Source organism: Mercenaria mercenaria, chromosome 18 (assembly GCF_021730395.1).
Source record: "Mercenaria mercenaria strain notata chromosome 18, MADL_Memer_1, whole genome shotgun sequence".
NCBI classification, from domain to species: domain Eukaryota; kingdom Metazoa; phylum Mollusca; class Bivalvia; order Venerida; family Veneridae; genus Mercenaria; species Mercenaria mercenaria.
Window position 1 is genome coordinate 18,369,434 of NC_069378.1, and position 15,628 is coordinate 18,385,061.

The 15,628-nt window shown below is 33.4% G+C and overlaps 1 protein-coding gene across 1 annotated transcript in view; it reads right to left on the reverse strand.

The window, feature by feature from the left end:
* Positions 1 to 3,716: 3,716 nt before the first annotated feature.
* The window catches only part of LOC123538351 (uncharacterized), a 144,536-nt gene continuing 132,624 nt past the window's right edge, over positions 3,717 to 15,628 (reverse strand). The window contains exons 16-20 of the mRNA XM_053529687.1: positions 8,849 to 8,926; positions 8,049 to 8,176; positions 7,103 to 7,250; positions 6,351 to 6,590; positions 3,717 to 5,787 (exon numbers count right to left, since the gene is read on the reverse strand). Of these exons, the coding sequence (XP_053385662.1) occupies positions 5,605 to 5,787; positions 6,351 to 6,590; positions 7,103 to 7,250; positions 8,049 to 8,176; positions 8,849 to 8,926 (777 nt within the window). The 3' untranslated portion in view covers positions 3,717 to 5,604. The remainder of the gene's footprint in view (positions 5,788 to 6,350; positions 6,591 to 7,102; positions 7,251 to 8,048; positions 8,177 to 8,848; positions 8,927 to 15,628) is intronic.

Genomic DNA, 15,628 nt, shown 5'->3' on the forward strand with positions numbered 1-15,628 from the left:
GATTAAACTTAGGAACGCACAGCCAAGGACTGACGAATGCTTGCTGTTGGAGGGTGACTCCTATCGTTTTGCGGCGAGTAAATCAATGGGCAAGGTCATATATATATAGTGGCTTTGAGAATGTTGGGGCCCGACTGTTTTGAGTCATACAGCATGTTTTGTGTTCAGCCTTTTTACTGTAAGACTTTGTGTCTGGGCAGTACTAAAAGCCTACCAGGAGTGGGAAGCATTGATATCTGTCTTCGTGCCCTTAATGGTGCAAAAATTTCTCTTGATGCTCTGCATCTATATTCCGTGCCTTCTGTTGTCACTTCATGTGTACAGGATTCACCTGATCGGGAAAACATGAAATTAAGAGTGAGGTTTAAACTCCTCTGTGGTGTTTTTGCTACTGATCACATCCCTAACCCTCCCCCATCCCCATCCCACACTGGGTTCCTTTGTGTGTTCGATTTGACCTTATCGTCTGTTTTACTTTGTCTTTGTTTTTTGTGTATATATTAAGGCTCATATATTTATATATATACACTGCTTTGGGTTATGATTTGTGGGACCGTTGCCTTTCTTTTTGGCCTTTAAACTTCTGAGATTAATAATGCGATCAGCAGGTGTTCCGCATTGTTATATGATCATTTGTCAAAGTTCGGGTTCACAGTGGTATTTGGGACTTTAACTGGTTTCCTATTAATAACTGAAGAATCCTTGGAACTGCAGCAGAGAAACTTCGTAAAATGATTGTTGTCTCTGAGTGGTGTCTACTGTTTTGGGGATATAAGGTCAAAAACAAAGGTCACAGCATTCTTCAGACAGAGTATTATAAATACCGCTACCTCCGACATCCCATTCTAGTGGATGTATTTTACAAACAGCCCTTATTAACATTTACTATTATTACTTGCGGAGTTCTATCTCCAGGAGGATCTTTTGTTCTCTGTGCCGTGACGATTTGAAGGAAAAAATTGTGTATGATATCATTCGTTCAAATCATTCGTTCTCAACCTCCAACTCATGTCTAGAAGTCGGCAGTTCTACGCGGAGACCAGTTATAGGAAATACTGTATACATATATGACTACCCCCTCTGGTGGTCAAGTTTTCGAAAACAAGCGTGGCATAGGGACACTGAAGAAACATTTCCTTGATATCATATAAAGTAGATTTCATAAAGACCATTCTAACCATATTTTATGTAAATCACACAGACCATTAATCAAGTTTTTTTAAATGATTGACCTAGTGACCTAGTTTTTCAGTGATGTGATCAAAATACAAGTTTTCAGACAAATATTCTGACCAAGTATCATGAAGATCAGGTAGAAAATGTGGACTTTTTAGTGTTAACTAGGTCTTCCTATGACTTCACCTGTTGACCTAGAGACCCCAGAAAATTCAGTAACGAATTCGTCCAAGATATGGTTTCATTAAGACTAGGCCAAATGGTGACCTCTAGAGTATCAACAGTCAAATTATTGATGACGGACAGCGGACAATAGCTGACACAGGGTGATCACAAAGAAAAAGTCGTCTCTTCTGTGTTAACAATATTAAATAAGAAAAGTTTGATCAATTCAACTGCCAGAACTCTGAAGTTAATGAAGCAATCTTACCATTTATCTATAAAAGGTTTTTTGGTCATATCAAGGACGTAAATTGATATTTACGTCCTTGGTCAAATACATTCTGTGCAAGTTTCATGAAGACTATGAAATGTTGCATCTAATGTGTTAAAATGTTAAATGTCGACTTCTTCAAGTTCTTGTAGCACAATCTTGTCCAGTATAAAAGTTGTCCAAAACCTTGTGATCATTATATTTTGCAAGAGCTTTTAAAATTGCCTGGTAATATTGTCTTCAATGTTATAACATGTAAAATGCGGCAATTTTGACTAAATCAAGGGCCACTACTCTGGTGTAACCATAGCAATATGGGGCCTCCGTGGCCAAGTGATTAAGGTCGATGATTTGAAATCACTTGCATCTCACCGATGAGGGTTCCACCCACACTCAGGGGCGTTGAATTCTTCATGTGAGGAAGCCATCCAGCTGGCTTACGGAAGGTCGGTGGTTCTACCCAGGTGCCAACTCGTGATGAAATAATGCACGGAGGGGCTCCTGGGGTCTTCCTCCACCATCAAAGCTGGAAAGTCGCCATATGACCTATAATTGTGTCGTAACAACATAGCTATATTATCAGATATTATGACCATACTGTAATAACAGAAATTTTCAGAAGGGCTTTATTTTCAGTATATTCAACAAGTGTTTTTGAAAATAAATATATGGGAAAGTGACATTGTTTATAAAGTCCTAAATATTTCACAAGATGGGAAATATTCTATTATGTAATTTTAACTTTGTTAACAGCAAACTTTTTGCCTTGCAAAAAAATCAGTTACGTACAAGCTTCAGATTACTAAAGTGTTAACAATGGGAAATATGGTAATATTGACTTATTAAATAGCAAATTTAAACTTGTCAAATTTAATCTTACCAATTATCAATCTATTTAAAATATTTATGCAGATTAAATTCTTTGTTTCATGAAGATTGCAAATGATGTGTGTAAAAGGTACAGATGGACAACGGGTGTTACAATAGATCAACTTTCAGCACTCTGTTGTCAGGTGAGCTGGACAGTACTGTTCTTTTGAATCATGTCACTTTTTAACAGCTGTCCATTTTGCCAACTGAAAAGTTGTACCAAATATGTCTTCTATGGAGCAACAAAAGGGAAAACAAGAGATCCATGGTGACCCTATCTCGCTCATCTGTTAAACTTGGCCTTGGGATCACCAAGATAAACATTCTGACAAAGTTTCATAAAGATAGGGTCATAAATGTGGCCTCTATAAAGTTAACAAGCTTTTCCTTTAATTGGAGTGGTGACCTAGTTTTTGACCCCACATGACCCAGTTTCAAACTTGGCCTAGGAATCATCAAAATAAACAGTCTTACCAAGTTTCATGAAGATAGGGTCATAAATATGGCCTCTAGAGTTAACAAGCTTTTCCTTGGATTTGAGCGGGTGACCTAGTTTTGGACCCCACATGACCCAGTTTTGAACTTGGCAAGATAAATTTCTGTGCAAGTTTGTATCAAATCAAAGCATAAATGAAACCTCTATATGGCTGAACGGGCAAAAATAATAAATTTGCCACTTTCAGGGGCAGTAACTCTAGAACCCATGATGGAAAGCTAGCCGGTGTTCGAAAGGAACGGAGATCTAAATGTGACTTAAGTTGTTTGTGAGTATGGTTAAAATCGAATGTAAAATGTCACTTCTGTCGTGTTCACAATGTAACAAATTTGGGCTTTTTCAGGGGTCAATCATGGGCCATAACTACGGAACCTATGGTTGGATCTGACAGATTCATCATGGAATCCAAGATCTATTGTTGTTAAAGATATTTTGCAAGTTTGTATCAAAAATGAAGTCACTATATGGCTGCAAAAGCCAAAATAGCAAATAGCGTAACTGTGGAATCCATGGTGGGATCTGGCCAGTTTTCAAAAGCAAGCAAGGTATTCTGCCAATACAAATTGTGTGCAAAATGTTGTCTCTATCATGTTCACAAGAAATTGTGGACTGACGACAGACTGCCGGATGAAATGTGATCACAAAAGCTCACTTCGTCACTATGTTACAGGTGAGCTAAAAAGAGACTTTTACAATGAGTCTTTATATGACCAAACCTATGCTTTAAAAACAAACTACATCTGATTTATCAGAATATTTAATATTATTCCTTCTTATAAAACATTGTATATTTACATAATAAGCAATAACAATCATGTATAAAAATCAACAATATTTAACAAAATCACTCATGGAAGACTGAACACAGATAAACAAGGCGTGTTCTAATTATAAAACTATAAAAATATGTAGTAGTTTATTCATTTGGTCAAAAATATATGAAGATACAGAAAAAAGTGGAAGACAATGAGAACTTCAGCAAATGTCATAGAAGGGTTCAAGAATTTACATTCAAATTGCTAAATCTTGTTTAGGACACAGTCTGGTCCATAAAACCAGACTGGTTGGTCCATGCTCGAAATCAATGCATGAAAATGTAAGAATAAGGTAGTGTTTTTACAAGTGAACAAATATTTTTATATTAACATTCTAGTTAAAAAAATTTGAACTGGTGTCATATTCAGAAAAATCAGACTGGTTATCTCATGACAGTTTTTTTAAAAAAACACGGTCGATAACTTTAATTATGGTTCACAAATCAGGCCACTTAAAGCCCTTTTTCTCAATTATTCTCTATCTAATTTACAGTAACAGAGGAAAATGGAATGTTAATATATAGGTATGATCCTTTAAGGTCATGATAATAAGTAATTGACTAGAAAGTTAAGACAGACAAAAAGGTAAACATTTCCTATATGTGACAGTACTTAACCCTTATCATTGGGACACGATTGATTCTGCCTTTGCAACCAGTGCAGATCAAGATCAGCCTGCACATCCACACAGTCTGATCATGATCTGCACTTTTCACCATTCAGTCAGTATCTTTTTGGTATGCACCCATCCCTTTTAACAGTTAATGGTACTGTTAAAATTGAAAGATGGACAAGTTCATTACAAAAATTTAGCAGGATCAGGGTTAACACTTGTCATGAACATCATAGTATCTTAATCATCATGTAAAACATAAAATATGACATAAAGAACTGCACAAACATTTGAAAAAGAGCTGCAAGAAAGAAAATTAACAGAAAGTTAGGAAAGTAGCAGAAAAGATGTACAAAAATACAAAAAAGAAGAGTGACACAATAAAGTGGACATGGACAGAAAGACAGAATTTAACGGAAAGTTTAAAAATGACCTGACCAAACATAGAAATAAAGTCAAAGATAAAAAAATTAGCAGAAAGATGGAAAAGAACTCAAGGAGATTCAAGGGTGAGAAATTAGGAGAGAGAAAGATCAGAAATTTAAGATAATAAAGTGAATGACAGAAAAGAAGAAAAAGATAGAACTAAGCCAAATGAGTAAAACTTGGCCATTAACTGAACTTACAGAGAAATACGTACATGAAACAGAACACAAAATCCGACTATAACAAGATAGAAAAAACATTTCTAAATACCAAAATCCTCGTCTAAAAATATAAATGCAACAAAAAAAAAATTATGGAATGCATTTTTATTCTTTTGGAGAAAATAATGTAAGTCTTGATAGCTTGATTCTGATTATTTTGTAAGAACAAATAAATGAATCTTAATTTGCAACTTGACCTATGTCTAAATTGTTAGAAATTCATAAAAAAAATATATTTAAAGATATACATCAGAGTGACTCTTGGAAAACTTTCAATATACTGTACATTGGAGGCCTAACAAAGCAATGTTGAAAGTTAATTCAATGAGTCATGGCATTTTTAAAATTTAACATGCTTAAAACTTTCTACATTAAAGAAAAATTAACCTGAACAGATAAAAAACTGTTTTTGGCTTATTGCCAGCATTGGTGTAGGTATAATATAGCACATTGTGAAAACATCTCCCATTTCTTACGTCACTGTAGAACATTTTTACATATATCCTGTCCTGTCTGAACTCCTGTTTGTAAACTGTCATAGCTGGTGTCTTGTTTCACACGTCACTCTCAAACAACTGCTTCTTACGTGTCCCGCCAGAATTCACATTCTGTAGCAAAAGTTCCATTTTTAGCCGCCGTATTTCATTATCCCGTGCTTGAAGTTGTAGCTGCAACATTTTGGCATTCTGTGTCGTCGACATTTCTCCTTTCACCTCTGACAGCAGGCTTTTCTTCAACTGTAATTATAGCAGCAGAATTTCTTAGGCTAGAAATGTAAAATGTACATATTAATATACAATTAAAATACAGATTTCTTCTTTATTAGTCACCCTTTTCACATTCGAGTTCCACAGCCTGCATTGAGAACCCTTTACTACAATGTCAGTCTGCTAAATTATATTAAACTTCAACGGTAATACAAAAAAGAACTAAAGTTTGAAAAAAATAACTTATATAGACTACAAAATGAATTTGTCACTATTAATTGCAAATTTCCACCAGAAATGTGTTTTAAAACTGTGGGAAGTTCCTATATAGATCTCAAATGAAGTACAATCCTGCAGGTTGAGTTTTACTCATTAAAATACTTAAATACTTGTAATGTAAGCTGTTAATGTCCTATTCACAGACAGGTATTTATAAAACATGAGAACAGAAATTATCGAAATAAAGCAAATGCTGATAAGGCCACTTTACCAGTCCATAAGTTCATAGGTGACATGTGTCTAAAATTATGTCCCCTGATTTAAAAAAAGGTCACAGTCAGCTTTTGAGAAGTAAGTAAATAGGTCAGCCTTACCTCTGTTATTCTATCATGTAATTCTTGTTTCTGTTTCTGCTCTGCAGACGCAAGGGACGATTTAATGTCTGACATCTGGCTGGAGATATCGGACATCCATGACTCACTCATTGATGACATATTGGAACCAACAGATGCACACCTGTGTGGTTCAATTTCAATATCTTCCTCTGTAAAGCTGATGTCCCGACCAATACACATCTGTTGATGATACAGCTGTTCACGCAACAGATCTATCATCTGTAATGCGACAAATATTATTTATATAAATTATGTTTATGTGGTTTCAACAAAGAAAATATATGAAGAATAAGCATGGCATATAAGATCAATACTCAAACTTATTGTCTATATTTTTTGCTACTGAACATTCAACAAGTGCTTGCTTAACAAATATCATGAAATAATCAATATTCCTGGCAAACGTGTAGTTTTTGTGGTTTTGTGAATTTACAAAAAAAACAAGCTCCTGAGGTATTTTACTGCATTGTAATTTAACCCTTATAGATGCTGGACATGAATGAATCTGCCTTTGTGACCAGTGTAGATCATGATCAGCCTGCACATCCCTGCAGTCTGATCATAATCTGCACTGTCCGCCATTCAGTCAGTATCTCTTTTGATAAGCACCCCTTTTAATGGTTAATGGTACTGTCCAAACTGAAAGATGGACAAGTTCATTATAGAAATTTAGCAGGGTATGGGTTAACATATCTACTCATTAAAAACATTTACATCACAGATGTACTTACAGACTGGATAATTTCCAGAGCATCCAATGGACTGTATGTCTCATTGCCGGCCATGATGGCTTTTAGACGTTGAGCAAGAAGTTCCTCCATTTTGATGACCTCTTTTCTCACCTCACACCACAGATGCTGTAACTCTTCAACCTCAGATCTGTAACAGTTATAGAATAATTAAAGACCCTTCTTTGCATTGTTTGGAATGTTTCCTGTGTAAACCATTTTCAAAAAATGTTGAAAAACATGTAAAGACTGGTTCATAAAAGTAATATAATAATAGTTTTAATGTCAAATCTATATTTATAATTATTTTCATTGGTCTAAACCCATGTCACGTCGTTAGTGACTTAAGGGCGGAGTCAAAAACTCATATTGACCTACAACAACAGACCGCAAGAGTTGCACATGTTTGCAACCCTTTCCACAATTAACCTTCAATTGTTGAATTTAATGATAAAACAATTATTGTTGGCTTTAACTCTTATCATGCTGGACACAGTTCTACACTGATCACAAAGACATAATTGATTAAGCACCCCTTTTAACTGTTAATGGTACTGTCCAAATTGAAAGATGGACCAGTTCATTATAGAAATTTAGCAGTGTAAGGGGTCGATAAATCCTCACATCGACCTCTCTGAAGACAATAACTGTTTATTTACTCATTTAACCAAAAGAAAATGTTTTGTTCTGAAAAAATTACTGCTGAACATTTTTTTTTAAAAAAGGTTTAATTATTAATGATGTATCTATATTTTGAGATTCGTCACTTAGAAATGAATCTTTAAGGATAATTTTTTCATAACAATGAGGAAATGTATCGCAAACTTGTTACACAAATGAAACTGCAATTTCATTTAAAAATGTATGTAAAGAAATTTCATGTGAAAAAGAATTGGAGAAATATCTGTTTTCTATTATTTAAAGAAATAAATACGAGTAAGTGACCTACCTATCCTCTGGTTCAAGTTCTGCCTGAGCTGTACGGTACAGAGCAAACAGCATATTCTCCATCAGACAGAGCTCAGTTTTGTAACGTTGAACCGCATGTTGCATTAGTAATGTTTCTTCCTCTAAATGCTGCAAAGAAAAAGAAATAATCATGTGAATTTCAATTTCTCATATAACTATTATTGGAGTTTTTTAATTTTCATTTTAACTTGTGAAGTGGACAGTGGACTTATGGCAGATTAATTATTTCTGGAAAGCCTAAATTACATTTTGTCCAAATCTTATAATAAAGCTGGTACTAATATTTCTGAAAGAAAGTTACCTCTAATCATATAAAAGAGATAAAAATAGATAAGATTTTTTTTACAAATCTTAATTTCTGCATTTTTTTTATTCTTTCATGTGGGAAAACATCATTTTCAACTAAGCCATGATATGCAAACATATTATTAATTGAAGATGCTTAATTTCTTTTTGAATATTAGCCTTTCATTGATTAATGAAAAATGAATTCCACACAAAATGTTAAGAGAAAAAATGTGTTTTTAACATCTGGCAAACTAATTAGAAAACACAAAATCAAAATAACCAAAAGGTCTAACCAAAAATATCCATAAACCTATCCAAAAAAAATCTTACAATTTTTCACGTTTATTAAAACCGCCAAAAATAAACACATCAGCAAATAGTCTCTAAATTAAGTATATAAAGCGTAAATATTAACTAAATAAAATACATAATATCACTATTTGAATAAGTTTTACATGAGAATACATCTAAATTCTAAAATTTGGTACTTACCTTTCGTTTAGGGATCTGTGTCCAATTTTTCATATGAAAGTTTGGTGTAAATCTAGAGTTTGGCATCTTTGAAACGTCCTGAAAACAGAACAAGAGTCAGTTAATATCTATGTTTGGTGAATAACAAGTTTTGCTGACAAAACATTTATATATTTTTTTAAATAACAGCATTATTCCTGTAAATTAACAGTGCAATTTTTCTGTTATGACATGTGTTTTTATCACTACATTGTACAGACAGAAAATGGACCAAGGTTTTTTACACAAAGTTATTTGTTAATTTATTTGTACTTTCAAATAAAATATCCAACTTCACTTTTTCAATTATTTTTTTCATAAATCTATTTTAAAATAAACTCCCTACCTATAAATGCTAATGAATTTAATATATTATTGAATAAATTCAATATAACTGATCAAACACAATATATTTTTTTATATTCCGAGATGTTCCCAGATTTAATTTGAAGGTTTTAATGCTTTGAAAGACAAATTTCAAAGGTATAAGTATAAACTTACTACAGAATTATGGCTTGGTACAGTAGCCAAAGCCAAAAGCCATGACATAATTGTTTTGAACCAATCAATATTTAAAATTACATTCACACCCTCCCAGGTTAACCAATCAAACTACTGTACCACACTTTTCACAGTTTGGGTGTCATGATGTGATTAATTCAAATAAGCCATTTAGCTTTTCACACATACACACTGATCAAAAGGTTGTCATCATTTTCACAGTTTGTCTCAGTGATTGGATGACAAATAAACAAGAATGTGTTTTTACTGCCAATCACAACCTTTTTGATTCAAAATTTTATAGTGTGACTGATAAGTGATAATTACACTGGCAGATTTAACAAGATTTTTCAAATGTTATAATCATTATTATTTAGAATAGACATATTTTGTTTTCCAAACATTTCTGATCACTGCCACATGATTTCATGTCTAATATTAATGTTTCACTGTGTCAAATGGCAGAAAACTAGAGAACTGAATTCTTAGAAAAATAACTTTATGACACATGGCAAAATAAAAAGTAATCCTTTCTTCAAACTATTAATAAATAAAAATTTTACTGTTTAATCGCCTACATTATGATTTACTGGTATTTGAAACTGACCTTTTTTAGATTTACATATTATATCCCTGTATAACCATTGAGTTTGAAAAGTATATCTTATGTAAATAATTTATTGCTTAAAGAAGGTACATATTGTCCACTAAACACTAAGGTAGGATAATGTATACAGATCATATACGTTTTTCATTGTTTTAAACTGACTTACCTAATAAATAAGATTTTTATAAATCCTCAACTTCTTTTGATATTTTATAAACTTTCATTACTTTAAACTAAATTAAGTTTAAAATGCACAGCACAATGTCTAGCACCAAAGTCAAGTAATACATAATGAATACAGGTAGTTAATTTTATCTTCAATTTATACATATATATATGTGGTTTAATGACTTAAAATAGATTAATTAATTTGGTGATAATGATTATCCTGAACGTTGCCAGAGGAAGGAAAAATACCACATATCTTTTATATGATACAGTCAAATTTAATTAAATAGAATTGTGTCAGTATAAATAATTGCAATTTAAGAAATTGACTAAATTCACACATACTGTGTTATCCTGGAAATCAGTTTTTTAAACTGACTTAAACAATTATATCATAATTACTTAAGTACTTGCAATAAATGAATAATTGATCACAAATTTACAGTTTCAAAAAATAGTTCACAAATTATTAATTTTTTTTTTAATTTCCTTTAAAGGTGCCAGAGACATTTGGATATTGCATTTAGAAATGTTATCAATTAATGTGATTATGACTACTGCAAGAAATGGACCATACCTCTTCTGTAAAGTTTAAAGAATGAATTAAATATCAGTGCCAATTTTAATAAATCAAAACTTTAAAAAAAACCCTACCTTAAACATGTAACAGTCTTTCTCCCTTATCCCATTTTTTTTCATTATTATTCTATTTACATGCAATGACTTCACATTTTTGCTCATACTATAAAACCACAGTAAGAGTATGGGACCTCAAGAAAAAAATATGACCTGACAGATAAAATCGCCCATTTTCATCCTAAATCATGCAAAAATAAACTAGAATGTGTCTGTAGGACACAAGGTGTTTTTTGTTTTTTTTTTGTCACAAATAAGGGGCAATAATTCAAACGTTTGCAGTCTTAAGGGGGTATAACCTCAACAAACATATAAAGGATTCATTATTCCGGTGCATGACACTACGTCGAATATGACACTTCACCGAACATGAAACACGGTCGAATCCGACACTTTGCCGAATATGACACTTGGTCTAACTTTCATATAAAGAACGACACTTGGTCGAAATTGTTCCCTTTGAAAGGGCCTTTATGATGAAATTTAATTATATCATCAGCATTAACAATAAGTTAAGTTTACTGTTAATTCAATGCACGAATAGCCATAATTGATTAGAAACGTGTTATTTGGTGGACAAAGTTCTTTGTTAGGCGATATATATTTTTTGAGTTATGAGCATCACAAACAAAAAATCCACTATTTTGGCTATTTCAAGGGCCATAACTCTGTAATTAGTGCTAAAATCTCAAGAAGAATGCCAAGTGTGCAAGGGATACATAATGATAAAGACTCATGCAAGGTTTCATCAATTTACATCAAATACTTTTTGAGCTAGGCACGTCATTAGGTGAAAATGTGGATTTTTTAACTATTTCAGGGGCCATAACTCTGGAAATATGGGGTGAAGCCAGACTAAAAATAGGAGGTGCACAATTTTGTATCATGATAAAATATCATGCAAGTTTTCATAAATTTATATCAAATACTTTTTGAGCTAGGCACGTCACAAGGTGAAAATGTGCATTTTTAACTATTTCAGGGGCTGTAACTCTAGAAATAGGGGGCTGAGGTAGACGAAAAATAGAAAGTGCCCAAGTTGATATCATGATAAAGACTCATTCAAGGTTTCATCAATCTATATCAAATACTTTTTGGGCTAGGTGCATCACAAGGTGAAAATGTGCATTTTTTACTAATTCAGGGACCATAACTCTGGAAATAGGGAGATGAGCCATTAAAAATAGGAGGTGGGCAAGCTGATATCATGATAAAGACTCAAGCAAGGTTTCATCAATCTACATGAAATACATTTTGAGCTAGGCACATCACAAGTTGAAAATGTGCTTTTTTGACTATTTCAAGGGCCATAACTCTGGAAATAGGGGGCTGAGCAAGACGAAAAATAGGAAGTGCGCAAGTTCATATCATGATAAAGACTCATTCAAGGTTTCATCAATTTATTTCAAATCCTTTTTGAGCTAGGTGCGTCACAAACTTTTTTGGTACGGACGCACACACGGGCAAGACTAAATCTATATGCCCCCTCCACTGAGTGTTGGGGGACACAAAAATATACCCTACGTATTATATATCATTTCAACGGGACTCATATTTCACTACATATTTTTAATGTTGACTTGATATAGGATAAAAACAGGGCCGGGTTTTTATCTGTCAGATCATATTATTTTCACCAAGGTCTGATACTTGTGCCTGTAGGGATAATACACGTTTTTTTTGTATATAAAATGTCTCCAGCAGCCCAGGGGAATGTTTGTGACCGAGATGTTTGTTTGCATGATACGAGTGAAATAAAGAAATTGAATTGAAAAGAGTCTAAATTCAAGGTAGTTGACCTGTAATGGCAATTTTCATGCAATTTCGTATTTTCTTCTGCCATAAATGTAGCTAAAATATTAGAGAAATGATTTCAGCGACTGCCGGGAAATGCAAAAATAATCTCATACAGAGTCAATGTAATGGAACAGAAATTATAGATTGTCATTATGGCTACACTACCTTACCTTTAGCCTGCTGCCGGCAGGTGGGATTGCCTTTGCAACCAGTGCAGACCAAGATCAGCCTGCACATCTGTGCAGGCTGATCATGGTCTGCACTGTTCGCTATTCAGTCAGTAAATTTTCAGTGAACATCCCTTTGAATAATAAATGGTACTGCCCAAATTGAATGATGGACCAGTTCATTTTAAAAATTAAGCAGGCTAAGGGTTAATACTAACATAAATACCCCTAGCTTCTGACTTTTATACCTAATTGCTAATCTTAAGTATTATTTGGTTGATTAAGTAAGATTATATATCACAAAGCTGCTATAATTCTAATGTATTGAAAGGCTGTGAAAATATGTTGCTTATCCTGACACTTGTATACTGTTCCTTTCATTTCATACCTGTAAAATATGTTAGATTTTCAAATTTTGTATGCCACACATTGTTAGATTAAGTTACCCTTGTACATTGTAATTAGTTTATTTAAATCTCAGCACATGGGGAAATAAAAGCTTATGTGGAGTGTATTTATTTATTCTATGCATTGAAGTGTACTAATAGTATTAACAAAACGCGATAACTGTGGCCTTTATTTACTAATACCGGATCAACCCATAACAATGAAATAAGGAAACAGGTGGACACATTACATGACAAATATCTTATATCCCGAAACCGATGTATGTAGCAGCGTGGTATAGTGGTTAACACGTATGATTTGCAAGCTTACGGTGCTGGTTCGAATACAGTACGAGCTACATTTTTTTTTAATTTTCTAACATGTTTTTACCTAGAGAAGAATACACTGTCAGGTGAAACTATTTTATCAGGATTTTCTTGTGCACTTATACTGATTACTTACTGATATTTTTCAGAGGATTTAACATTAAAATAGATATCAAATCTATTACCATTGCAAACTGAATAAAGAAAACTCTTGCAAGAATGAAAGAAAAAATAAATACTAAAGACGACATAAAATAGACCTGCTAAAATAGAATGAGCAAAATCATTTTAAAAAAGAAGGCCTCGAACCTACACCATACAAACATAAAAAGAATAGAGGTCCAACACACTATCCACTTGACTACAAATCTGGATGGATTGATGCATCATAATTAGAGTTAAGAATACTACAACATACAAATTAAAACCATTTATCCGAAAATACACCTGCTTTACCTATTTTTGGATTTAACCAAGTACCATTAAAATAAAATTATCGCGATTCATTAATACAGGTGACGCACAAATCAATAAATACACCACATAAATATTGTGCCATTTCAATAGGGTATGCTGAAATGTGATAAATATTGTGTATAATGTAAGTATATACATCTTTTGTGCATCTTAAAAGATACTGATTAAATCAATTGTGTCAACTAAATATATAAACTCAATTGAAGAAGTTGCATCAATTCAAACATAATTATTATTGTTTCAGATTTTATTCCGATCAGTTAAAACATTATTTAGTTATAATGAAAATTAATTTAATTTGTTGACTTAAAATATTATATGAGCCGTGCCACGAGAAAACCAACATAGTGGGTATGCGACCAGCATGGATCCAGACCAGCCTGCGCATCTGCGCAGTCTGGTCAGGCTCCATGCTGTTCGCTTTTAAAGCCTATTGGAATTGGAGAAACTATTAGCGAACAGCATGGATCCTGACCAGACTGCGCGGATGCGCAGGCTGGTCTGGATCCATGCTGGTCGCATACCCACTATGTTGGTTTTCTCGTGGCACGGCTCAATTATCATAATTATGTAACTAACCACTTACATTCTTAAACTGGTCCATAGAAGTATATCCATAAATTAACGATTTCAAAAACAGGAGAGTTTCTTAAACATACTACTTTATCAATGTTTTAACACATATCTTCACTTCTTTACCTACAGTCCTATAATATCTTCCCACTTTGAGCAGTTGAAAAGTGTCTTGATAACTTTTATATTCATTCTTACAAGTGTCTGTAATATAAACAACCCTATTACTACAGTGGAATGTATATTTTGGAATTACAAATACGCCTATTTTTATTTTTCAATCCAGTGTAATCTTTAAAACAAATATTCTAAACATTACGTGTACATTAAGTTAGAATGTTGTTTTTATTTTGACGAACAAAGGAGCCACATTTCACCCCCAACAGTGTTTAAACTACACAATGACAGAACTTACACTGCATATTTGTCATTACTTGACAAAGAACAACAAAGAAAATAACATTTTCTTGAACAATAGGCAAACAACAATAGATAAAACATCTTGCAAGATCAATATTGGAAAGGACAGAGACCTACATAATGAATTCAATGTGTTTTAGAGTACGTAGTGCCTGCATTATTTCATCAAGGGTAGGCACCTGGGTAGAACCACTGACCTTCCATAAGCCAGCTGGATGACTTCCTCAATGCCCAGAGTGCATCTGGATTCCGCATCTGTGAAGGGCAAGTGACTTCAAGTAAACAGACATTAACTACTCAACCAAGGAGGCTCCTAAAGCCATGGATGAGGTGTAACAGACCTCAGTGCCAATGACTGAAGACAGTGAGTCTAAACTAATATGTATTCCACCTCTGGTTAACATCCAAGTTGCCAGTTACTGTTAGAGAACAGGTGAATGCTTCTAAAGAACTCAAGAAACTGGTTAAATCAACAGACCAATGTGTTAAAACCAACAAAGAAAGCCAATAATAATTGTACTCAATTAACCTTGGAAGCAGATCTGTGGTCATGTGGTAAGAAACTACAAATCCACAAAACTAGAGTTCAATCCTGCACCAATTAAAACCGATAACATTCAAACATTAAATCAAGGACCATTGTATGGATACTTTACAGCTGGCACTTAAAAGTTTTACACATTCTATTATTTTAAAAAAAAAA